This window comes from Sminthopsis crassicaudata, chromosome 2 (assembly GCF_048593235.1).
Source record: "Sminthopsis crassicaudata isolate SCR6 chromosome 2, ASM4859323v1, whole genome shotgun sequence".
Taxonomy (NCBI): Eukaryota; Metazoa; Chordata; class Mammalia; order Dasyuromorphia; family Dasyuridae; genus Sminthopsis; species Sminthopsis crassicaudata.
Window position 1 is genome coordinate 421,301,717 of NC_133618.1, and position 25,516 is coordinate 421,327,232.

Here is a 25,516-nt window from a genome sequence, read left to right on the forward strand (position 1 = left end):
ATGTCTGATATCTATCATAAGAGATTTATTTCTTTGGAACAAATACCGTTCTCATTCTTTTAAAAAGGAAAGGTTAAACAAGATTAAGTCTTTAAGATCTTTGCATGATTTAGTTTTCAGCTCTTCCATTATTATTTCTGAATAAGAGTTCTGCAGACACTACAAACTGGACCTTCAGATGGCAAACTAAATAAGAATTTCAGTCTATGGTACTTTCCAGAATTCATCTTTTCTGGAGTAGGACCAAGTTCAGAGAAATAACTGTGAGGGATACCAATAGGACCTCATTTCCAAAGAAAATCTGCAGTGAGATTCACTGAGTATTCCACAAAAAGAGGGATGATTAAAGGAATTGGCTCCAGAGAGAACTGAAAATGCTTCAATTTGGATTAATCTTTGAATGAACTAAGAGGTGAATTCACTTGAAATGTTTACAAGCACAGGCCCAGTACCAGATTGAATAAAGAGGATTTAAGAGTTCTTTAAAAGTGAAAAGGGAAGGGGCAGGAACCCATGGTATGATAGCAAACATTCCCAGGGAAAAATCAGGGAGGTTTCTATGCATCCATTAAGAAGGAATATACCAGAGGCTGTGGCAGGTGATGAGATATGAAGCAGATTTTCAAATTTTTTTCCTATGTCTTATTTAGATGGCAAAAACTTCCCTGATTCCTTTCTGAGGAATGTGCTATTTCTTCCCCTTTGTTATCTCTGTCAAATCATCCTTTTCTGATCTTCGTTCTTTCCACCTGCTCTTTACTTGCTTTAGGATACCTTTTCACTTTTAGAGAACTCTTAAATCATCTTAATCTCAGATACTGGCCCATACAAACTTTACATATTTTGATAACAACTCAATGAATAAATCTCTAGTGACAGGCAATGTTACCCTTGGAATAAGCTTTTCTTTCTTTCTTTTTCTTTTCTTTTTTTTTTACACTCCACTCCTCAGCCCCCAGTTTTCCCTCCTATGTCCTCTTCCTTTACCCCACCATTCCCCAGTCATGGTAAACATTTTTCCTTCTCTCTATTCCTCCATTTCCTCGCCCCCACATATAACTAATAGGATGAGTAAGATGAAACAAGAGATATGAAGCTATAGATAATTAACTCATTAGATGAATGATCCCTAAATGATAAAGAGTTGACTTGATTCTATTTTAGCCTAGATCAGTTAGGAAAGAGTGAGATTCTCTGTGCTCATGGGAAACTCTACCTCATCCAAAATGATACAAAGCCAAGAACCATCCACGCACCAAAGCAGCAGCATATGGAAAATGAATTAATCACACACCTATGTTCTGACTGAATAAATGAAAGGCTAAAGAGCTATTCCTCCAAACCTGGGGGTTGATAAATTTTTAAAGCAATAGGCAATTAATTAATGGATGCCCTTTCCTTATCTGAGGGGTTGGAGCTGATGGCACACAAGCTCAGGGGAAGAGCCTATACCTGTAGGACTTAAATTCAGCCTGTCTTTTTTGAACTGGCCTTGTTTGGTTGTTCTTCTACATCAACAATCAGTTGTATTAGCCCAGTTATAAAAACAACAAAACTGAGTGGATGCCCATCAGTTGGGGAATAGCTGCATAAGTTATGGTATATGAATGTAATGGAATATTATTGTTCCATAAGAGACAATGAGCAGGATGATTTCAGAAAGACCTGGAAAGACTTACATGAACTGATACTAAGTGAAATGAGCAGAACCAAGAGAATACTGTACATAGCAACAACAAGATTATATGATGATCAACTGTGATGAATGTGGCTCTTTTCAACAATGAAGTAATTCAGACAATTCCAAGAGACTTGTGATAGAGAGAGCCATCTGCATCCAGAAAGAGAACTCTGGGGACTGAATATGGCTCAAAAAGTAGTATTTTCACCTTTTGGTTACTGTTTGCTTGTTTTTTTTTCTTTCTCTTTTTTTCCCTTTTTGATCTAATTTTTCTTGTGCAGCATGATAAATGTGGAAATTGGGGGGAAGGGAAGGAGAAAAATTTGGAACACAAGTTTGTGCAAGGGTGAATGTTGAAAACTATCTTTGCATGTATATTTGAAAATAAAAAAGATATTATTAAAAAACTTTTAAAAAAAAATCAAAGGCTAGGAGAGGAACAATGCTATTTTCAACTGCTTTTGATCAGAAAGAGAGTGAGACTCAAGCATTGTTGTAGATACTGATACGTGGCTTCATCAGAGTAAGAAACTCCTAGAGTAAAAACTCCCTTCACTGCCACAGGCTGGCAGGTCAACTGCTGTTTATAGTTGACTCACTCAGAGAATCACCTAGGCCAAAAAGCCACTATATGTGTATATATAAGATCCAAGATTCTCTTCACTCCAAGAGAATAGCTGTCTCTTCATTATGTCACACTATATCTCTCTTGGACTAATTCATATAATCCTAGAATTAGAAAAGAACTCAAGAGGCCACATAATTCCTCTCCCGCTTAAAGAATTCAAGTTTTCAAAATATCTCTGGTCATCCATCCTCTGCTTAAATTCTCCCAGGGCCTAATAGCTCACTATCTCCTAAGACAGTTCATTCAAATGCTGACTCTCTGAAAATTCAATGCCCGACTATTCTACAAGAGTCTGACCAATGCAGAGTATTGTGGGGCTGTTACTTCTTATTTTCTGGATAACATAACAACCCAAATCAAGTAGATATACTTTCAATTTTATCTCCCACAGATCATAGCCATACACATAAACCTACTCTTCAGTAAAGGCCTAAGCCAATAACAACAGGGATCCGTATCAGGCAAGGTGGGTGGGCAGGTCAATCAAGAAAAGTCATGGCACAGATTTTCAGAGAAATGATTATTGGGTTGGGGGCCGATGGCTACAGCATGACTTTCCTTAGACTGGTTTCTTAAAACAGACTCTGTGGTTGCGGCACCAAGCCAAGGGAAGTAGAATGGTTGCCAAAGTGAAATAATAAACAAATATCCTAGGGAGAGCTGAATGAAGTGGGATGGAGAGAAGAGGGATGATCTGTGGGCTTTTGAAAGGTAATAGCACTTTCTAGATAGAGAGACATATAGCAGACAGACAGAAAAATAGATAGATAGATAGAAAGAATAGGAATTCTGTCCTGAATAACTAACTAATGCCCAGAAAAAAAATTCCTAGTCCTGGGAGGGTAAATGCCACAAAGAACAGAGAGCTTAGAAAAGAAGTAAATAAATAGAAAGAAGAAGCAGGGGGTAGAGAAATGGGATAACAAGGAAAAAAGTAATAGGTAAGGAGGAAAGAGTAAAAAAAGAGAAGGAAAAAAGGGAAAAAACCCCAAGAAACATAGAGAGATAGAGAAGGGGAATGGAGAGAGAGGGAGATGGATAAAAAATGAATAGATTTAGAGGGGAACTGAATACTAAAAAAAATTCACTGGAGGAGATCCCTGAGAATTGGATGGTTGGATGTTGTCTTTAGTTTTTGAAAAGGACCCAAATGACAACACTCTGTTAGAGTCAAGTTTTAGTGTGTCCGACTGTGGCAGATGAGATTAATATGAACTTGAAATGCTCCACCACATTTTGGGCACTAATAGTCAGTGTGAATATTTGGGGTGGAATCTCTAAATGTACACTTCTCACATTTCTGTTGAGCTATTTCAATTCTGATTTGCTCATAGAGCACAGAATCTTCTTTGATATAGGAATGCCATGTTGGGAAATTACATTGAAAAATAGCAATTTAAAAAGCAACTGCAGGAAGTATGGCAGAATGGCTTAATGTAAGTGGCCTGGGAGAGTTGGAATTAGAGGTAAAGATAATGGATAACTAGGAGCTTGGTTAAGAAGGAGAAAACTGGAGTACAGGAATGGATGGGACAGGAATTAGCTAGGTCATGGGGATTTGTTAGAGGAACTAGATAAAATTGTGAATGATTTCTAAAAGGTACCAAATGAAAGGTTCCACGTTGACAAGAATCACTCTATACAAGATAGAAGAAAAGGCTGTCTTCTTTGGTAGTGGTAGTGGGTGTTTATAAGAAAGTGTTCAAGAGAAAAGGGAAGAAATTTAAGCTACATTAGGAGAAGAGGAAGAAAGAAATAAGGACTAAGTCTGAAGCATAATGGGTGACCTTATGGGACTGAAGAAGGTGAGGAGGAGGAGAAAAGACAAATAAACAGGTAAGGATCTACCAGTTCCTCTAATGAAAGATGGAAAGGGGAATAGATGGAATCCAGGGGCTGCAGGCTGAAGGATATTCATCCAGAGTCTCTAAATGAATTGTTAAATCTGGCTTTGGACAGCCATCTGAAGACAAAGTTAGAAAATGGGGAAATCATGATTAAAAAAGTAAAGAACAACTAACATAGATTTTTGTGATTGATAACTAACAATGTATTCAGTCCAGTTTTATAGTGAGCAACTTTCATGATATGGAGAGAATGCATCAGATTAAGTTCAGGCATATATTTTTCCCACAGGAAATTTGAAAACATGCATATATACATATAGACACATTTATGTCTGCATGAACTTAAATTCACATATAAAGGCAGGTGGACATTTAAAAATTTATTTCCCTAAAGTACAGCAATGGCAGAGGCTAAAGTCTTACTTAAAAGGAATCAACAAGAGCTCAATCCTTTCCTCTGTCAGAGAATAGCAGTGAATAGGCTATAAAACCCATTAATGAGAAATAACAAAGATGATGGCAAAAACATTTCCTCATTGGGCCAATCTATCAGCTGTTAACAGCCTCAATGTCCTGATAGTCCATGGAGATGGCCCAGTGGAGATTTGGCTGAGGAAGGCCACGAACATAGGAACTTACATTTCCACGATGCCCTCTGGCAAGTTGGCTGGGATTTCTGTCAAGCCTTTTCCTCGACAATCCACAATATTGTTGCTACAGGTACATGCAGATGGACACGATATCGAATTGACACTGCAAGATGGAGGCTCTGAGTGGGGGCCTGTGGAGTCAAAGAAGGAAAATAAAATCAACAAGAATCTGGATCTTCTGGTCCTTATCCAGAGCTTCCCATCAAGGTGGCAATGGCCTGGATCACTTAGACCCCAAAGAAGAATTGGGAAGAGACTTATCTGGATAATTATTGCCAATTTTCTGCTTCAGAGAGCCTACAGAGTCACAGCTGCCACAGACTCTATATTCAGCAAGTGGGAGACATTCTAGAGTTTGGCCCTGACCCCAGCTCCTTTCCATAGTGTTCCTTCTGCTTTGTTACCCCATTATCCTTCTGTTTCAGAGGAAAAGGGGGCTTTGGGGTTAAACTAGAATAAAAAGTCAGTGAAATCTAAAGTCCATATAATGAGACAGTGTTCATAGACTGCCAAACATCTGGAGGACCAGTGAAGAACTTAAAATATCTTAATCAGTTAGTCTTTATGAAGCCAAACCACTGTATAATTAGAAATATTTGGATCATGGACTGGATTTTCCGATTTTCATTTGGATCTTTAGTGTTGAATGGAGAAACAATTGAAATTTAAGTGAATTTTTTCAAAGTATATTCTAAGCAGGAGATTGCTTGGGCAACATTTTATGGCAGGATATCCTAGTCCTAAGTTATTCAAACTCTAGTAGGAGGTAAGAAGAAAATAAAAATTCCCCCCACAATTTTCCCCTGATATGCTTTAGTCATAGTTGAAATCAATCTGGAGTACTCATTATTTCCTAAAAGTGGCCCACACTTTCTCATTGTTACTCCTTTACATATCCCACTCTTTAACCCTTAAATGCCTTTCCTCCCCAACCTCTAGTTTACGGACCTTATTGTTGTTCAGTTGTTTCATGCCTGTCTCTGTGATTTCCTTAGGAGGTTATTGCCAAAGACACTTGAGATGTTTGTCATTGCCTTCTCCAGCTTACTTTACAGATGAGGAAACTGAGGCAAACGGGATTAATTATCTTGCCAAAGGTCACACAGTAAATATCTGAGATTGGATTTGAATTCAGATCTTCCTGACTTTAGCCTGGTGCTATTACCTTCTACTTATCTTTTAAGTATCAGTTTAAATGATACCTCCTTCATGAAATCTCCCTTGGATCCTTGACTGGAAGTAATTTCTCTCTCACTTAATTTTTTTTTTTTTACTTCTCCTCTTGTGCCTTTATCAAATTCTAATCTATATTGTATTTATCAATTATGCTGTCTCTCCCCTATTAGACTGCAGGATTCTTGAGGGTTAGGGACTGAATCTGACTTATTTTCTTGTTTATTTATCTGGATACCAGCCCTGAACATATTTTGTGGTTGTTGCTGAGGAGCAAACTGAATAAATAAATGAATGAAATATCAATGCCTTTTCTACCTGGAGGCTTTCTGACTCTATTAATAGAGTTATCCTGACATGAAAAGTATTTTGGAATTTCTTAGAATTTTGGTATCTCTTAATTCCAAGGGAAAAAGAATAACTACCAACAAAAACAAACAAAAAACCCCAAAACCCCAAACAAAAAAATAAACACATTGAATGTTGTAACTATAAACACTGAAGCTATTCTTCTGTTTTGTATGTTTTGATGGATGTCAATTTAAAATCAGAGCCAAGTGATAAACCCCCTAAAAGCTTATTTATGAAGCCAAATGTGAGAAACATTGGAAGCCCCTGAACAAACTGAACATTCATAGAACAGATAAAAATTTTACTCCCTTTCTCCATTTCTACCATCAAATCCTTGTCCAAGAAATCTTTCAGGAGTTTTCAAGAAATACTTTTCCCTCTCTTAATCAGTTTCTTAATGTGAGCTAAATATCTTAAAAAATGTAGTCAGTTGAATTGGAAAATTTACGGCCTCCAAAACAAACCAGACCCAAACCTGCTCTTCTCATCCCTGATCCTTTAGAAGGGCCTCACTACACCCCAGCCACATTTGTCCACAGATGGTTAGTTCAATTTCTTTCCAATCTCTACCTAAATGAAGGAAGGCTTTCAGTAACCCCCTAGACCTCATGTTGGCAGTTTCACAATCTAGAACCTATGGCTAGAACCTTTCAGGCCACACATTAAATAGGAAATATGGCAGGGAAATTCTTCAAGGCAAGAAATACACACACACACACACACACACACACACACACACACACACACACACATTTTGGTTTGGATTCTATTCACTAGAAAGGCTTAGAAGCTTAGAGTAAGTCAGAAATGCAGTTAATCTGGAGTAGGCAAGTCAAACTATCCTCATTTGGACTCTTAAGAAGGAGCCTTTTACTATCCTTCTTGAAATTTCCTTATATTAGAATGTTTTCACTCTATAAGTCCTTGGACTGAAACTTAATGTAAATGCTTAATATGACAGCAGGAGCTCTGCCCCAGCAAATGCCAACAGCAATTAGCATATGTATCAGGAGGCAACATGCAATGACCACCACTCAATCACAGACCCCTATATGCTTCATAATCCTTATATACATACATACATACACACACATATAACATACACCTCTCCCACCATTATTAATCAACTTGTATGTTTGTTGAGGAATTTGTCATATTATATCTAATATTACTGACCATCAATAGCAATAAATACATAAAATATACTGGAAAGGTTCTGTTGGATTGAAGAAAGTGTAAGGAAACATAAGAAGCTAAAATTGAGGCATTATCCTAAAGATGGAAGAAATATCAGAGATATTTCCAAAGGGGGACAGTTTACCAGTTTCTTAAAGAATCCTCCAGCTCTTCAGAATGATAGAAAGAGAATGAGGTAGGCACTTAATATAGTTACCTTTTTTGCCTCTTGGAAGCATCCTCTCTTTCCACATTTGGAAATTTTAAAAAATGTATTGGGGGTAAATGGCTTCCATACTAATAGCACACGCCAGAGAGTTTCATATTCTTGGGCACAAATGTCAGGATTTTGAAATGCAGATGGCTCTACCAACAGAAACTGGCAGTGACTGGTCTTCTACATCAAGAGGTGAATTCTCTTGACAAAAGAAAAGGAGAACTGCCACAAAGCCCATGCCTCCTGTTTGAGAAATGTCATGAATTCCATGGAGACTTGGTATCTGTGCACTTGAATTTCCATCAGTTCAAACAGATTGAAGCCGATGGTCATCTTTCTTTTGATCTGCCAATATTATTTGGATAGGATGTGTCGGAAAATGGAAGAAAGAGAGACAATGTGTGCTTAGGCAGATATTGGAGGCAGGAGGTGCTGAAATAGACTTTAAAAAAAGTCCTAACTTTCCCCCTGCAGCTAATTCTCTGCAAAGTAAAATCAAATTGATACTGAATCCTCTCTTGAGGATAGTTGTGTTTTTCCACAGAGTCCTAGTGACTTTGTATATTTGAAATATATATTCCATGTTTCAAACAGCACTGTCCAATATGAAGGAAAAAAACCATTTTTAATCCACTGATTTTGCTAAAGACCTGCACCTTATGGTAAAAAAAGGATTGGAAAAAAAATAGCTTCCCCAATATCCTAAACTGCTTTTAATTTGGCACTCAATGAAACTATTATCTCCTTTTTTCAAGAGAACACTTACAGGATTAAGCTGAAAATAAAAAATTCTGCCCATTTCCCCAGAAAAAAATTATGTCCCAGTAAGTACCATAGACACTGGACCCATTTCTTGACAAGGCTTTTTTATATTTGGAAACCACTGTGGTCATAAATGACACTGTGAAAAGGAACCTCAGAGGGTATTTATTTCAATCCAATATCAAGTATTTAGGTTGAATATCCCTGACAAGATGCCAGGTAAGTGCTATTTCTCCCTCTGTTTGAAGACTTCTAATCATGGAGAACTCGACTTCTCTAGTCCTTCCTTTCCATTTCCAAACAGCTGTATTTGTTAGGAAATTCTGTGTCTCTATATTGATGCAAACATGCTTTTCTGTATCTTCTGCTCTTTGGTTCAAATTCTATCCTCTATGGCCAAGCAAGATTAGTTAAATCTCTCTCTCTCTCAAATGACAGCTCTTCAAATGTTTAAAGAATGGCTATTATCTCCTTTCTTCCTCTTACTATTCAATAGTTCTTTTAACTAGTCTTCATGTGGTTTGAGTCCTACTGTCATCCTTGTCTTTCTCCTTTTTCTGCTACCTAAGTTGTCACTGTCCATTCTAAAATATGATGTCAATTCCTGGGCTTGACACTCTAGGTACAGTCTGGATTCAGCACAGAAGTGCTATCATCTCCTTTATTCTGAAAACTACATCGTTATCCCTTCCACATCATCAGGGTTAAGGGTACAGAACCTCCACAATCTGAAAAACCTGTACAAAATTTTTTGGCCTCCCTTCGTACCAGAGAAGTCTGAATTTTTTCTTTTATGGGGTGTTTATAGTACCCTATTGTAAAATTTGGGTTAAGAATTTGGTCACAAGCTCTGTGCCATTGTTGGCCTTCTTGTGCTGTCTACAGCTTCTGTAAAACTTCCCAAATTCTCATTTAATTTCTTTTGCCAACCCATGATACATTGAAACTGTAATGGGGAAAATAGCAGGGTGGAAAGGATAACTGTACTTCTACTTTTATAACATTAAGGTCCCAATAGCCTTTTTTTGGCTTCCATATCACCCTGCTGACTTATACTAAGCTTATAGCCAGTTAAAACCCTCAGGTCTTTTTTTTTCCCCCTTTATATAATGTACCTTCTAGCCATGTCTCTCTTCTCTTATATTTGCACAGTTGATTCTTTTGACCCAAGTATAGGTGTACATTTATTCTATTAGATTTCATCTCATTAGTTTTAGCTCCTTGCTACAGCCTGTTAAGATTTTTTTTTAGATCATAATTCTGCCATTCAGTGTATCAGATTATCCCTCCCTGCCTTGTAGGCGTGTTCTGTAATATGACAAGGTGCAAATATAACTTTGAGCTCTGCGTCATCTGCAAATTTCATCCATATACCAGCTCTATCTTCATCTAAATCACGGTAGATTTGAGACCTTTCCCATTTGCTTTTTCCCTTAAGGAAATTGACCTCCTTTGGGTCTGAGGAGCATATTTAAAATGGGTAGTCAGCTCAACATTCAGAGTTATTCTGCAGCTCTCCCGTGATGACCCTGAGAACAGACCACTTGGCTCATTCAGAAGAGGGTAGGTTATTTCAGGGCAAAATAGGAGATGTTCTCAGAAATGAGGGGAGAATCTTGAAGCTTCCTCTCAATACAGTGCAATAGAAAATCAGTGGACTCAGAATCTGGAACTCTGAGTTCAAATTCCAGCTTTGCCACTTACTAGCTGTCTTACCTTCTAAGAAAGTCTCAGTTTCCTCAACTGGAAAATAGGGAAAAGATAAGTACTATTTAATTATGACATGTAAAGTACCTTGCAAACCTTCAAGCACTACTTAAACATGATCTATTATTGTTTTTCCTAATAAGGATGAAATAATATAATTATGAGAAGTGCTTTATAATCATAAAATGAACATAATAGGCTTGAGGAAAGGAGTTTCACAGGTTGGTTCTAGGTTGGGTTTAGATGCTGACAGGATAGGAGGTGGGGTATCTGGGGGCTAAAGGGAAACAGTTTGCAGAGTTCTGTAAAGCTTCCTCTGGGAGCCCCCCCCCATTTATGTGGTGAGGCTAGGACTTCTTATACTCCCTTGATCTCTAACCCACCTCCCAAAATCTTGGATCCTGCCTAGTAATAGCTCCCACTCTTGCCTATGGGTGGCTGGAGGGAGAGAGGGGACTTCTGATAAGGACAAAGAAGCACTCTGTGGTTCTCTTCCAGGTGGTGACCCACCCCAGAGCTATGCAGCCAGTGGAAGGAGGAAAAGATCTGCCTTCTTCCCTGATATGTTGCAGAGCCGCAGGGCAGAGTAAGCATCAAAGCTTGGCAACAAAGTCTTTTATCCAGAGAGAAAAAAGAGATTCCCACATTCCTTTGGAGGAAAAAGGGACTGCAGAAGGAATAAGCTGCCTGGTAAGCCCATTCCATCATCTCTCATTAATCCGCTGTATCCTTGTGTGAACCATCTTTGTAAGACTCTTTCCCCCATCTCCCCCGACTCAAAACCTGCCCCCTCAATGACAGCTGCAACTAGTAGGCATTGTTAATATTAAGAGCACTTGCAGTCTTTCTAAAGACTTCCCTTTTGTACATCTCTGTGTCTGTGAGTATCTGTTCTCCATTTTTTAAATGAGCACTGAGGTATCTGGTCTTAGGAGCTCTTTCCATGCACTTCCATCCCACCATGTCTAGAACTCTCTAGCCATCCCCATCTTATTGTTACATGAATGGAATCAGGACATCTATAGAGTGTCTGTCACTCTGCCCCTAGTACCTCTGGATGCCTTTCCAGAGTTCTGAACTCATATTAAAACATACAAAAGTGGGGCAAAACATTCTCCTAGAAGCAGCTATGACTTTCCTGACTTCAGCTCACACTCTAATAACCCTGGCACAATATCCTGAGAACAGAGAACGGTTCGGGGAGAAGAGGCAGCTGGGGTTTTCCATGGGAGCAGCTTACTCCTGATAATTAGAGGGAATTGCTCCCAGGCCAAATGAGCATTCGAGATGGGGAAAGATGACAGGGGATGGTTTCCAGATCAAAACTCTCAATTTGGAAAGTCATCGAGGGCATCTCACTAGGTAGCGCCTCTGGGATGCTAACTCCATGACCCTGCTCTATTTTTCTCCACTTTGGCAATGAAGTACACCCAGCTGTGGGCTGGGAAACTATCCTTTGCTAGGCTTCCACCTCATTTTCCACCCTGCAAAATGGGAAAAACAATCCAAACTGATCCTAAAGAGTCCTTGTGTGTGTGTGCGTGCTCTCTGAGTCAAACTAAGGAGCAAATTAAATCATCAAGAATGAGCAAAAAGGGTCTTAGATCACAGATGATTAGGACATAGGAGACAGAATGTAAGATTGGAGGGATCCTTAGGGAGTATCTTGTGACGATATAGTTAGGTAGTAGATGGGATGGAATTCTGAAACTGAAGTTAGTTAGGTCTGTGTTTGAATACTACTTTAGACACTAACTAGTTGTATGAACCTGTCCAAGTCACTGAATTTCCGTCTGCCTCATTTGTAAAATGGGGATAATAGCACCTACCCCAGAAGATTCTGTGAGGATCAAATTTTATATATACTTTGAGTTTACAGATGGCAGAGTGGACAGTAAATACCCTACACCGTTCTTTTCTATGCTTTAGGATTTAAAATATCCTTGGCATCCCAAAGGACAGGAGGAGGAGATGGTACCAAACAGTCTAGATGTTGGCTAGCACTTAAGCTCTGTGTGACTCAGGCCATAGAATCATTTAATGTCAGAGCTTGGAAAGGCCCTTGTATTATCATCGAAAGGTCCCATCTTTTCACTTGGCAGATCAGGATGACTAAACCTTTTTGTTGCATTGTAACTCTCTTTATTTCCTTGTTTTCAAACCTTACACTGCAGTGTGCCCAGAGTGGAGAAATCTATAGGACCCATGCGTGTACAGAAATAAATTAATTCCTGTTTTCAAATTAAGCATCCCCATTGGCCTCTGGCCTTTCAAAAGCCGACAACGGATTGCAATGACAATGGCGCGGGAGCAATTATGGAAAGAATATAAATGAATATGATTTAAATGCCAGAGGCATTATAAGTTTGGAAATGGCTAAATAAACCTAATAATCTCTTTCTTGTGATGTCCAATTATAGCGCATTAATTAAAATCTACCAAGGAGGCTGTGCCTAGTCAAGGTTCACCTTAATTCTTTTTAGCCATAGCATCTGGTCTCAGAAAAAAAAAAATTTGAATAACACACATACAAGGGCATTGCCTATTTTATTTTTTAGCAATCAATTAATCAATCAATAAATCAATAGGTATTTACTGAATACCTAAGAGGTGCTAAGGCCCTGGACTATGAAGATATAAAAATTATATTATAAATACCTTTTCACAAAGAATTTAGATTAAAGGAGACAAGATAAGACAAATACATATAAAAAGAGGAATTAAAAATGTAAGATTGTTTTTGATAAATGCCAAAAGTGCTCATGAGTTTAGAGTCAGAAGTAGCCTTAGGTCATCTTCCTGAACCTCCTAATTTTTCAGATGAGTAAATTTCACCCTCATCCTCCTAACCTAAATCAAGTGATTTTCTGGAAGCAATCAAACAAATCTGAGATTTGAATCCAAGTCATTGATTTAAAAAAATTCAATATTCTTTCCACTCCTTAACATTGATAATAAGTGTTTTAAGTGTCTAGAGAAGGGAAAGACATGGAATTTTAAAGTTATAAAGGACCTTAGAGATAGTTCAATCTTCTCATTTATATCTAAGGACTCAAAGATAATGAAAAAGCAGAAGTGACCCAAGCAGGATCTTAGATTTTTAAACTATGACAGCTGGAAAAAAGATGAAGACTTTCTTGGGATAAATTACCCAGGAAACCTAACACATGGACTCCACTTACTCCCTTTTAGGTAAGTTTCTACCAAAATCATTTAGAATAAGAGTAAAAAAAAGACTAACATTGGATTTAGAAATAAAAGGCATTTTCTACTTCCATGTACTGCTGGCAGGAAAAGCCTCCTCTTCAATGGCAGGATTTGGGTATGGTTCTTCTAAAGGGCAGAGGAGATGGACTGAATGATCTTCCAAGGATCTTTCCATCCTGGTGTTTTAAATTTCATCTTTAATCAAGAGCAATTAGCAAGGAATTTCCTTTAACATAATCTGAAGGAAGCCAAATTGGGGGAGGGAGATGGAGATGGGTGGGAAGAGAACATCTGGACAACTACAAAAGATTCTTTTAAAAAGGAAGACAACCTTTTCACCATCTCTCAATCCCCTCCCCTGATGCAAAAAAAAAAAAAAAAAGTGCCTTTAAATGGGAGGATGCACTTGACAGGAGGACTGGAATTAAAGTGAAGTGCTCTGTGAGCAAATTTCTAGGTTGACTAGAGATAAGAAACTCACATTCTGGGCTTCTGAGAAGAGGTCAGTCACCAACCAGACTGTTGGATTGAATTCAAAGAGATAACAAGAACATAAAAAGGGGAGGGCCCTGGCAGACTGAACAGGATAAAGCTTTCTCCCTATCTACTGAGTAATGTGTGAGGTGAATTTCTCATTACCATGAAAGGGTGGTTTATTCTGCTGAAGTGAGGAGGGTTCCAGGGACAGAACTACAGTCCTGGGATGGCTTAATTGACTCTCCCAGCTCCCAACCCGTTGGCCTATCAGATGCCCCTGACAGAAGAGAATGAACTTTCCCAGAGAAGTTCTGTTCTCTCTTTTCCAAAAGGAAATCTTCCCCAGTGAAATGTTAGTGGAGCTGTATTAACATGGAACATTTGTGGCTCTGCAGGCTTCAAAAAAATCCAACAAACTTAAACTCTCAGTCTCTGGTGGTCCATTACCATTAAGGTGGATAATGCTGTCTTTACCCAATCTACCATAGCTGCCAGTGACTTTGACCTCTACTCAGGGCTGTCACTGGATTTTTAACATAGTTCTACCTCATGGCCCAGGTCTCCTATTTTCGCTTGCATGCTCATTCTTCACCTTCTTATGCCAGTTCATTTCCATCACCCTTAAAAGGCACTGAGAGAATTGTAAATCTTTGGTCTGTACAGAAGCACTGAGATGTCACATTACTAATTTAGAATACCTGGGATGGTTCTGCAGGTGATAAAGTGGGTATTGCTTAATGTGGACTGCAGCTGAGAAAAGGTAGAATTAATATCCTTCTGGCATCTGGGGTCTAAGAACTTAATTCTCATGTGCTAAAGAGTCACCTGGCTTAGTTATCAAGGGGCTATGAAGAAACTCATGAACTGGTAAGGTTAATTACTATGAGCAAGGAAGGTAATTATAAAGCTTGTATCTAGATACCATCATCATGCCAAGGCATCTATCTGCAAAAGGAGGAAAGCTCATGTGGGAGACTTAAGAGAGCCTGCTTCTCATTCTGGTTTGGGGACTCTCACTGTAGTCTTTCCTTGTGACCTGGGTGGCAATCATACAGTCTGCACTGATGGCAAAGCTGTAAGACTGACAGCACGGTGTTCATCTGATTGTGCTGTATTAAATTTGGCACACTACCATAATGATGTGTTTTAACATTCTCTCTAATTAGTTTTTCTCACTAGCCCTTGTATGGTTTCTGCACTGTGTAATTATTTCTTTCACTGGCACTTATGTAGATATTGTACCCTTTACCTAATAATTACTGTAATTATAGTGACTATATCTGAATTTGATGCCTGTGTGATAAAAAGGTTTTATTATATGTGTTTGATGGGTAGTTATTTCTAAGTGGGTGTGGGAATTACTAGTGTCTACAGGAATTTATTTAGGTGGTGCTATGAGAAATGTTAAAATCTCTTTAGAGATCAGACATTTGATGAAGCTGATTGTACTTAAGCAATTAGAACAAAGATTTTTGTTTTGTTTTTGTCTAAACATGTGATTTCATTGGTGAGAGATTCTTGGTATGGAAATTCCCTCCACTGATACAAATTAGTTCTGGTCTCAAAAGAGTGTCTGGTGTCTAGTAGATTAGTAGGTAATCTAAGAAATAGTAGAATCAATCTAATGATTGATTAATTATCTATAACGAGTGGTCTGGAGGTGTTGAGAAGAGAACTGACTTGTCTATGATCATATAGCTAGTCAGAGTCAGAAGCTAGACTTGGACCCAGGACTTTTTGATTTTAAGCTGATCCTTTCTCCACTATGCCTTACTGTTTTTCAGATCCTAAGAAAAATAGAATTAATTATAAGCAATGCAATAATCCACATATCTCTTTGTATATTATTCATGGATTTACACCGAGCTTGCAAAGAACAGATAATATTCCTGCTCTTTTTTTTTTTTTAAAGGAACATTGTAAATCTCAGAGCACTACATAAATGCTACTCCGGCTATCATAATGACTATCACCGTCATTACTACTCCTCTCAGTGATTGCACTGTGCACAGTGCAAAAGCACTGATGACCATCATGACAGGGAAGTTTCTAGTTCAGGTGACAATTAATCCCATTTATGGGAAAACTCTTTGGTTTTGCTTTTCCCATTCCTACATGGCTTATTCGTGTGGCTAACTCTGTTATTCCCTTGATCTTAGCACCAAGAAACTAGAGATTGTTACAGACAGCTGGACCAGAAAGTAGCTATCTCCATGGCTGGATTAAATGGAAACCATATGTCATCTCACTATCAAATGCTCTGGTTGAAAGCCCTATTTTCAAAAGGCACCTGGAGGACCTTTCCCATTGGGAATGGATGCTGTTTGTGTGTAAACAGCAGATGTCAGCAATGAGGTTAAAAAACCAAATCTTTTCTTTTTTAAAGCCATCTACTTCCAGAAAGTCTTCTCCATTTGACCCAGAATCACCTATTATTTCCATACATTCAAGCAATGTTTAATAATGGAACTATATAGTGATTCATTACTTATATATCTTCAATAATTTTTGCATTTGTTTTATTTAATGTATTGACAGAGAGCTGCTAGATTCATCTTGTCTACCCACTACAATGGAAGTTCCTAGAAGATGGGGGGCATATCTAATAAACTCTATGAAATTTATTGTGCAGTATTATATTCTCTGTCTCAGATGCATCATAAATTCCTCTAATGCCCTAAGAGATCTGTGATCTCATTGAATTGGACATACCCTTTCCAGTGACTTGGGGCACTAAGGTGAATCCAGATTGTTATGTAAGTTTTCCACAGAAAACAATACTAAAATTAGCAAATGGGACTTTAATTAACTAAAATTAATAATGGGACTTGATTGAAAGTGAAGGTGAGTTTCTCAGTTTTCATTCCCAAAGAATGAGCTTCTTTTTTGTTTTCCCCCCTAAATGTACAATCTTTGCACAACATAATTCTCAAAATCTGTAATGGAACTGATGCAGCATTATTTTTAGACTGGACCAACAATTACATTAGCATTGGAAATCCCTGGTGGGGAAATTTCCTCTACCAATGTCCATTTGCAACTGTTGTGGAATTAATTTACAGTTCCAAAGAGCTGCTTGAAACACAAAGATTGTGACCTGTCTAGGGTCCTGCAGTCACTCTGTGTCAGAAACAGCAGCTAAGTGGTACTGTGGATAGAGCTTTGGGCTTGGAGTCTTCCTGACTCAAATCTGGCCTCAGATACTTCCTTTCTGTGTGATCCTGGGCAAATTCCTTAACCTCTGTCTGCCTCAGTTCCCTCAACCATAAAATCAATATAATAGCACCTACTTTGCAGGATTGTTTTGAGGATCAAATGAGATAACATCTGTAAGAAGCATTTATAACAGTATCTGGCAATAAGTACTCTAGAGCTGAAGAAGGAAATGGCAAGCAACTCTATATCTTATCTAAGAAAACCCCAAATGAGATCATGAAACGTTGAACATAACTTAACAACAAAAGTATGAATGCTTATTCCCTTCTTTTCCCTTCTTCTTCCCTAATTGTGTAAAAGGCTATAAGATTTCTACATAATGCTATTATAATTTTCTCTGTATCTGTGTCTAATTCTAATGGGATGGCTAAGGGAGTTAGTGAAAAATCATGAGAAAGGAGAAAAGGGGAAGAGAGATGACAGTACCCTCACCTGTGCACACATATTCTTTCTTCTGAACATCAGCTACACTGAAGCCCCTCAGGTGTACAGGAGCCATGCAGAGGGTGAACTGGCCAATCGATCGTCTCTGCCGTAGCCAATCAGAAAGCCAGGCCAGGCTGCAGTCACAGTGCAGGTGATTATAGTGGAGTCGCCTGCAGAGAAGATAAGTGAGAGAAACATGTAGTTGTAATGTAAGAGGAGGAGGGGTCCCTTGAATTGCCCTCTTGGCCAAGTCTCCAGAGCTAAAGTTTGGATTAAATAGGATGCATCTAACGGAAATGCACAGAACCCACTATCCTGCATCCAGGTAACTAGTATCTCTGTGGCACTTTCTCCCATTACCACCATGTAGTTAATTTATGAGATTGGAAAATTTGACAAGCAGGGATAAAACATTGCCCTCTCTGCTGTTAAATCATGTGCCCTTAGTATAGAAATGGAAAAAAAGTTCTGGAGGTCCAGATGCTGGGTTAGGGCTTCCATTCTTCTCTCACCTTTACCTTTTAAAGCATCTGAATTTCTTGGGGTCACAACAACACAACTTTCTCCTTGCAGAACTGGACAGTATACGGTAAGAAAGGAGGCAAAAAGAAATATTCTCTTTTTAAAGTATCCCTTTTCCATCCTTGCATTTTTATTTATTTATTTTATTTTTATTTTATTTATTTTTATTTATTTTCTCTCTCTCTCTCTCTCTCTCTCTCTCTCTCTCTCTCTCTCTCTCTCTCTCTCTCTCTCTCTCTCTCTCTCTCAAGTTCAAAAGCACTAGAGTTTTGACTTTACTTCTTGGTTGAAGACTTCTCTACAATCTAGAACCTATAAGTTTTCTCACTCACCCAGCTAATTACTGGGACTTGGGATCATTTGGCGTTCTCTGTGGGATGATAGGTGGGAGGGGGTGAGGATAGAATGCCGAGATATATGTCAGGCTTAAAGCAAGACCACATTTAGTCAAGTGACTTACATCAGCACTAATTGGAGGCAAAGCACGAGGCATCTGTGGAAGTTTCTAAAATTTTCACCACAGGGCCTTTCTTTCTTTGGAGTGGGAAGGAACTGAGAAGAAATCTCAGATTTCTAACGGGTCATTCCAAATGTCTCTGGGTCACTAAAAGCAGCGTTCTAATGGTGGCAGGTGAGTTTCATTCATGTCAGCTAATCAAAAGCACAGGCTCTCGCTCCAACTTTCCAATGTCTAACCCTGGAAATGCTAATCAATTAAAGGTATCTCAAGACTTTTAATTAACCCACGAGCCAAGCCTGTTAAGCAAAGCTAAAGCTGCTGCCTGAAGGACTCCAGACAACCCTGTCTGAAACAGGCAGGGCTCAAGGGCTCTCCAACATACTTCACTGACATCAAGTTCAACAATATTGCTTAAGTGCAGTCAACTTCCACTAATGTGCCAGCAGAGACCTACGTGCAAGCTGTAACGATGTATACACACAGACCCACACAGAGCCTTGTCAATTTCAATCCTAGAGAGAAGCCTCTCCATCCAAAGCTCCCAGCTCCTGCAGAGACCACCTAGTCCCTCCCCCTCTGGGGCCCATGTTTTGTTCCACTGCTCCAGGCTGGGCTGGGAGGACAGTTCTGGGACAGCAACTCTGTCTGCAGGTCTTGGAGCCGGCTCTCCATGCCTGTGGTCCCTCCTTCTGCTACACTAACACACTTAGAATAATGTATCATGTGCATTGTAATTATCTGTGTATATTTTATCCCCTCTTCTGCCTTATAAATTCCATGAAGGTGAGAACAGTTTCTTTGTATCTCCCCCCACCCCAGCACCACATAAATGCTTGTTACATGTTACTTACTCATTGTGTGAAGGAAAAGGGTGGCTTTAGTGATATATATTCAGGTGCCTCTCACAAATCTATATATCCAGTCCCAGTCTTTCTTCCGACCTTAGTCTTACCATTACCAACTACCTGGAAGGCGTTTTAAGCTGGACGTCCCAGAAACATCTCAAATTCATCATGTCCCAAACTGGACTCATATTCCTCTCAAACTCACCCCTTCACTGGCTTCTCTGTTTTGGTCAGGAGCACTGCCATCCTCCCAGTCTCCTAGGATCACACACCCACCTCCTCACCCTGGAGAGTAAGGACCTAAAAATCGTGTCTGACAGAGCGGAAGCTTGACAAATGCTTGTTAAAATGAGATAATACATGGCTGGCACATAGTAGGCACTCATCAATGCTTTCCCCCTTCCCTTCCCTCTCCTTTCTCCTGCTTAACAGTCTGATTGATTCTAAAATCAGTATTCTTGATGGGATTAAAGAAAAAATGAGATGTCTTTCCTTAATTGAAAACCTTCACATCAATATGAAATGAGGGGCATTCCTTTACCCTTCACTTCCTATAGGGATTCTAGTTAGAAAAGCTATTTGAAGGAGTTCAAATTCTCTAGCTCAAAGACTATTGAGAATTGCTTTACTATCAACTAGCCTCTAAGCTACAGGGGATGGTCTCCTGGAACCATCAGCAGTGATGGAAAGCAAACAGAGCGAAATTTCACTCAAAAATAAGGCATCAGGGACAATGAGGAAGTACTGGACAGGTTTCAGCCATTTCGGGGATGAGACATTCCTTGGTGCTTGGGGTACCCCAAGTCCTCTCCCCATCAGAGTTCCTTTTGGATTTGTAAAGGTGTTTACTGCCTACAGACATCACTTGTGTTGGAGGGGATGCAGGAGATTCACATTTAACAAATGAACACTGTCCATATGATAAGCATAAATAAAGCCATTTGAACAACAAGAAAAAATGGAGAGGGGGGAATCGATTCAGGCTAATTCTTGTCAGTTCTAATCAAAGGTAAGAAATCAATGCAATAACAAAAGAAGGTTTAACCAGATTCTTACTGAGCTGATTAATTTAGAGAATGGGGAGGGGGAGTGTCGAAGAGTTCTGCAACTGTATTCATCCTTCTCCCTCCTCTCCCATCCTTTACCTGGAAGAGACCTGTCCCACTGGGCATTTTCTTTTAATTGTTACATATTTATCACCACCAGTCTGTCCCCATGGGCCTTTTCCACATACCCTTTTTAAAGGCTTGCAAAGCCCTTTCTTTTTAATTTTAAAAAAATTAACCCCCTTTCTTTTCTTTCTTATTTTCTTTCTTTCTTTTTCTCTTTCTTCCTTCCTTCCTTCCTTCCTTCCTTCCTTCCTTCCTTCCTTCCTTCCTTCCTTCCTTCCTTCCTTCCTTTCTTTCCTTCCTTCCTTCCTTCCTTCCTTCCTTCCTTCCTTCCTTCCTTCCTTCCTTCCTTCCTTCCTTCCTTCCTTCCTTCCTTCCTTCCTTCCTTCCTTTCTTCCTTTCTTCCTTTCTTTCTTTCTTTCTTTTTTAAACAAATAATGCTTGCCACTTCCCAATGTAGTGGAGGCTTGTTTTGCAACAAATAAATACAGGTTCATAAATCAAATCAACATATTGATCAAATCTGAAAAAGATACTTCCTTTCATATCATCAAAAGGCACCATCTTTATACTTTTAAAAGGGATCCCTAGAGAGGCCTCCACAAAATGACATTAAGAGCCAGCAATAAAGTTTCTGGCTAAAGAACTGGAGTGGTGGGTGGGGTTTATTTCTTCCTCTATGAACTTTACCTGTCAGAACTAATGGGGGAGTCTAGCTGACTGATTATTCCAAGCTGCCCTGAATGATCTAGTTTGGAAACTGGACTAGGAAGCATCAGAAAAAAAATTAGTTTTAGTATTAAAGTTAAATGATCATGAAATGTGACCCTGGATATTGCCAGAAATGTTTCTAATAATCCTGAACTAAGGTTGAATGCGTGTATGTATGTGTGGAATTATTTTTGATGGCTTTAAATAATTTATGTGAAAAGTAATGAAAGGGGTGATGATAAGGTAAATGGACTGGCTTCTAAGGATCTGGCATTGAGGAAAGAGTCAGACAGAAAAGAGCCGGGCCTTCTATTCACTGGCTCTGTTTATTGGATATGTGCTATGCTTTTGATAGTCCTTCTGCTACTGATGAAACAGATGGATGGTAAAAAGAAGTAAACCATTTTCACTGAGCCCCAGCCTCTTCTTCTCACATGGCTCTCTTCGTTGTTGTTTTTCTTTATTTATACACTGCATGGTAGAGGTGGCTGACTGGTGCATATTGCTGCATGACCATTAGCTGACTGCCACGGTGCACTCAATATTGATGAAACTACCTTTAGAGAACATAAGGTGAATGAATACAAATGCCAATTTATAAAGGTACCTTTTAGCCACAGACTCGAAATTAAATTTCCAGCAAATCCTTTTAGAGAGGGGTCAGTGTTCATTTTCTATAAAATGTGGTTCTCTGAATTCAATATAAAAGCTTCCCTTTATAAATCCCATTTATGACTTCCTTCCCTTCTCCTCACCCCCCTCCTTCTATCCCATCCCTTCCCCCCTTAATTACAGAGAGAGGAGGGGGGGGAATTAGTCAGTGCATGCCTCCAGGGAGCGATATACAAAGCCATCTCTGAAATTAAACTAAGGAAAAAATGGCCACAGACAGGCAGCTTGAGGAATGGGTGAGATTGATTGATCTGAAATCACCAGAATAATATTCTGGAATATCAGGGGGAATGACGGCAACCACAAACACAAAGGTCTCCTCAAAACAATGTACCAAACAACTCCAGGCTGCTCCCCCCCTCCCCAAGAAAACAGCCCTGGCTTCTATTAAGGCTACTCCTTAAAGGACAACAAAGGAGAGGAAGTATAAATCACTGATTATCAGCCCACAGGAATCAGCCTGCCAATTTCTGCAGGTGAGAGTCATTTTTCTTCTATTCAATTCACTTGTCTGGGGAGATACACACTCCATCCCACAGCAGCTCACTGCTTCCTTCTCCAAGACACAGACTGCCTTCTTCATTCACTATTTTTAGGATTTGCTTTAGTCCCTGGAGTCAACCCAATGAGCTTCTCTTTAAACCTTCATCTCTTGCATCCTCCACACATTTAAAGAAGGAAGGAAAAGAGTATACATGGAGAAATTTATGTTTTATTTTGCCAATTACATTGTTACATGAGTGGCTGTGGGAAGAGTTTGGGAAGCTAATCTGGGAACTGAGCCAATCTTTAAAATCAGTGACTTACAGAACGGAATCTCATCTGCTGCTCTTCTTAGGAGGCAGGGGGATGGATGACATGGCTTCATTGAGGTCCCCAGCAAATCTCAAATCTCTATGCACCCATGTTCACTTTAGCTCAGGTTAATTCACTCAACAATATTAAATGCCCACTGTATGCCAGATGCTAGGGATAGATACAAAGGCAGGAATGAAACCATTTCTGTCTGCAAGGGGCTTACATTCTGCTTGAGTCGAGAGTCTGGTTTCTTTGTGCTTTTGCTCAGATTTCTGGGTAAAAAGTTCAATGTTCTACTGTACTTTGGCCTTGTGTGCATTTAGTCACATAACGCAATTCTATTCACCACTAAAACCCCAGAGAAGTTCCATTTCTGAAAACTAGCATGGTCAATCTTTTAAAAGGGCTTAAAATCCAAATGTATTGGGGGACATCCCCTATTTCATTGAGGGGTTCATTGCTCCCATGTTTGACACAAAGACTTATGCCGCAAAGTGTGGGTCTACTCAAAGATTTTAAAGAATGAACAACAATAACAATAAAATTGCCCAGTAGTACTCTCTTAGGTTCTGGTAGGCTCAGGATGGGAGGGGCATGCAATGGGTATAAAGGGATGGGATAAACAGGGGAGGGGGAATAAGCAGGAACTAAATACTCACAGGGTACGGATCTTTGGCATATGGTTGAAGCTGGTGACCGGGATGCGGCTGATGTTGTTGTTGTTGAGGGTACTGTGGAGAAAGTAGAGGAAGAAAAAATATCATTAGGTGATCAATGGATCTGTGTTGGCAGGCAGAGGCTGTTTACATGAGTCAACGTCTGGACAGGGGAAGTTTGCAAGAGTACCCATAAATCAGCAGCCTGTGATTATAAATAGGGGGTTGGGGACTCACATTCAGTGGAGAGACTCAAACAGCACCTTTTGTTGACAGCCAAACTCGAAATGGTCTATCTCTAACACTGGCCAATCCCATATGGGTTGCTGCTCAACAACCAAAAATGTAGAGGTATACACATCAAATCCTTCCCTTCCCCAGGTTTCCTCTCAGAATCTTTGAATTCCATCTGAATACTAGAACACTCTTTCTCTCTAATTGTGTAATATATCATTAATCAAACTCAAATGCCAACCTCTTCCATGTAGACTTCCCTGATCCTGCTGGTCATTAACAACTTTCTCCTTAGACCTCAAGGAATACAAGATAATCCAGAGATTATAAAACAAGAGCAAACTTTAAAAAATTAAAGATTGGATTTTTATGTCTTGCCCAGGCTGAATATGCTATGTCTGCTTACAGGTCCGACTCCACTGCTGATCTTCACAGATCTGAGCTGACTGATTTTATCTTCTTTAGGCAGCCTTGGTGTCTCCCTACTCCCATGGGAGTACTCGGCCTCAACCCTCCTCAGTAGCAGCAATCACAGTGTTTGCCACCACACTCATATTATAATATATAATATTATTTTTTTAAAGGATGCTATAGAAATATAAGTGTGTGCAGCTACCATGGAAGTAGTAAGGGATTAAGTTAAAAGCAGAGATATCTAAAATACATAATGTTATAGAATGAATGTACTAGAGATAATAGGATTATAAATTTAGCTGGAAAGGACCTTAGAGACCATTGAGTCCAATTTCTTCCCTATATAGGTTAGGGAATTGAGACTGAAGAAAGATGACTTAGTCACTTAGGTTAACAAGTGTCTGATTCAGAATTTGAATTCAGGTTATCTCAGTGGAAAAATATTCATTTTTATAAATCCTGGGCCTAGATGGATGGATCTCTTATGACAAACCCTCAGCTTCTAGCAGGTGAACTGGTACTTCCCACTCCCACTCCCTAAAAGGGGAGATCCCAGCCAGTTTTCTCTGAGTCAAGGCAGCTGATTAATATTTTCTTCTATAAACAAACTGGCTGTGAGTTGTCTAGGGCAGGCTGCCCTCATTTGTATTGTTCCTAATTACATCGATGACTCCTTGGCAGATTAGAAGCTGAAAAGTTCATCAAACATTCCACGGGAAATGGAAATTAATAAAAGAGACAAAAACAAAAAAAAAAACCCTTTGAGGGGCAGGGTCAAGTGTGGGAGAATTGGGTTGTTTGGATATGGGAATGAGGAATCCATTTCTGCCCTACTCATCCATGGAGATGACAGCTCTTAACTAACAAGTACCATTTCCTGCCCACTCCACCTCCACAGTCCCATGTTTTTTTAAGCTATAAGATGTGGAGGGTTTTGAAAAATAAGAATGTGAATGTAGCATTTGGACAGAATTTCCTATTAATTTATTCTCAGAAGTTTTATTTGTCTTGTGATTTTGGGGCAAGTGACAGCTTTTGAATATCAGTTTCCTAAATTGTAAAACAAAAAAAGCCGTGGGGGGTGGTGGAGGTGGAGCTGGACTGGAAGATCTCTAAGATCTACTTTCCAACTTTAAAATTTTGTCATTCTATATTGTCTTTTATTGGTCCAGAGTTTACTAGTGACCTCATTATCCTTTTCTTTACCTTGCCCCTTTCTACACTGGCATCTCTCTGCATGCCCTCCCTCCTTTTTTTCCAGTGATAAGAAAGGGTCCTCTCCCTGGAAGTTTCTATTCAACAAAAGAAAGCTACTTTTGCCTTCTGCCTCAGAGTAGGTGCATTATGAGACACCAGGCATATAACAAAGTCCATCATTCATACCTCCAGTTCCAGGGCTAACTATAACTACTGGCTTGAATTTGTTGGAGTCACTAGCTGAGCCACGATTGAAACCTTTGACGTAGCATGCTTGGAACATCCCTTTTCCTTAATGTTCAGACCTAAGGTATAGTTTTGCTCAAGGACTAAAGGGACAGGAAAAAAACTCTTCTTTTTTCTAAATGCTGGGAGGTATG

At 39.3% G+C, this 25,516-nt stretch overlaps 1 protein-coding gene across 1 annotated transcript in view; it reads right to left on the reverse strand.

Moving 5' to 3' along the window:
• SLIT3 (slit guidance ligand 3) overlaps nt 1-25,516 on the reverse strand; it is a 772,880-nt gene that overhangs the window by 156,942 nt on the left and 590,422 nt on the right. Inside the window, 3 exon segments of the mRNA XM_074292023.1 lie at nt 4,796-4,937; nt 17,525-17,688; nt 23,295-23,366. Of these exon segments, the coding sequence (XP_074148124.1) occupies nt 4,796-4,937; nt 17,525-17,688; nt 23,295-23,366 (378 nt within the window).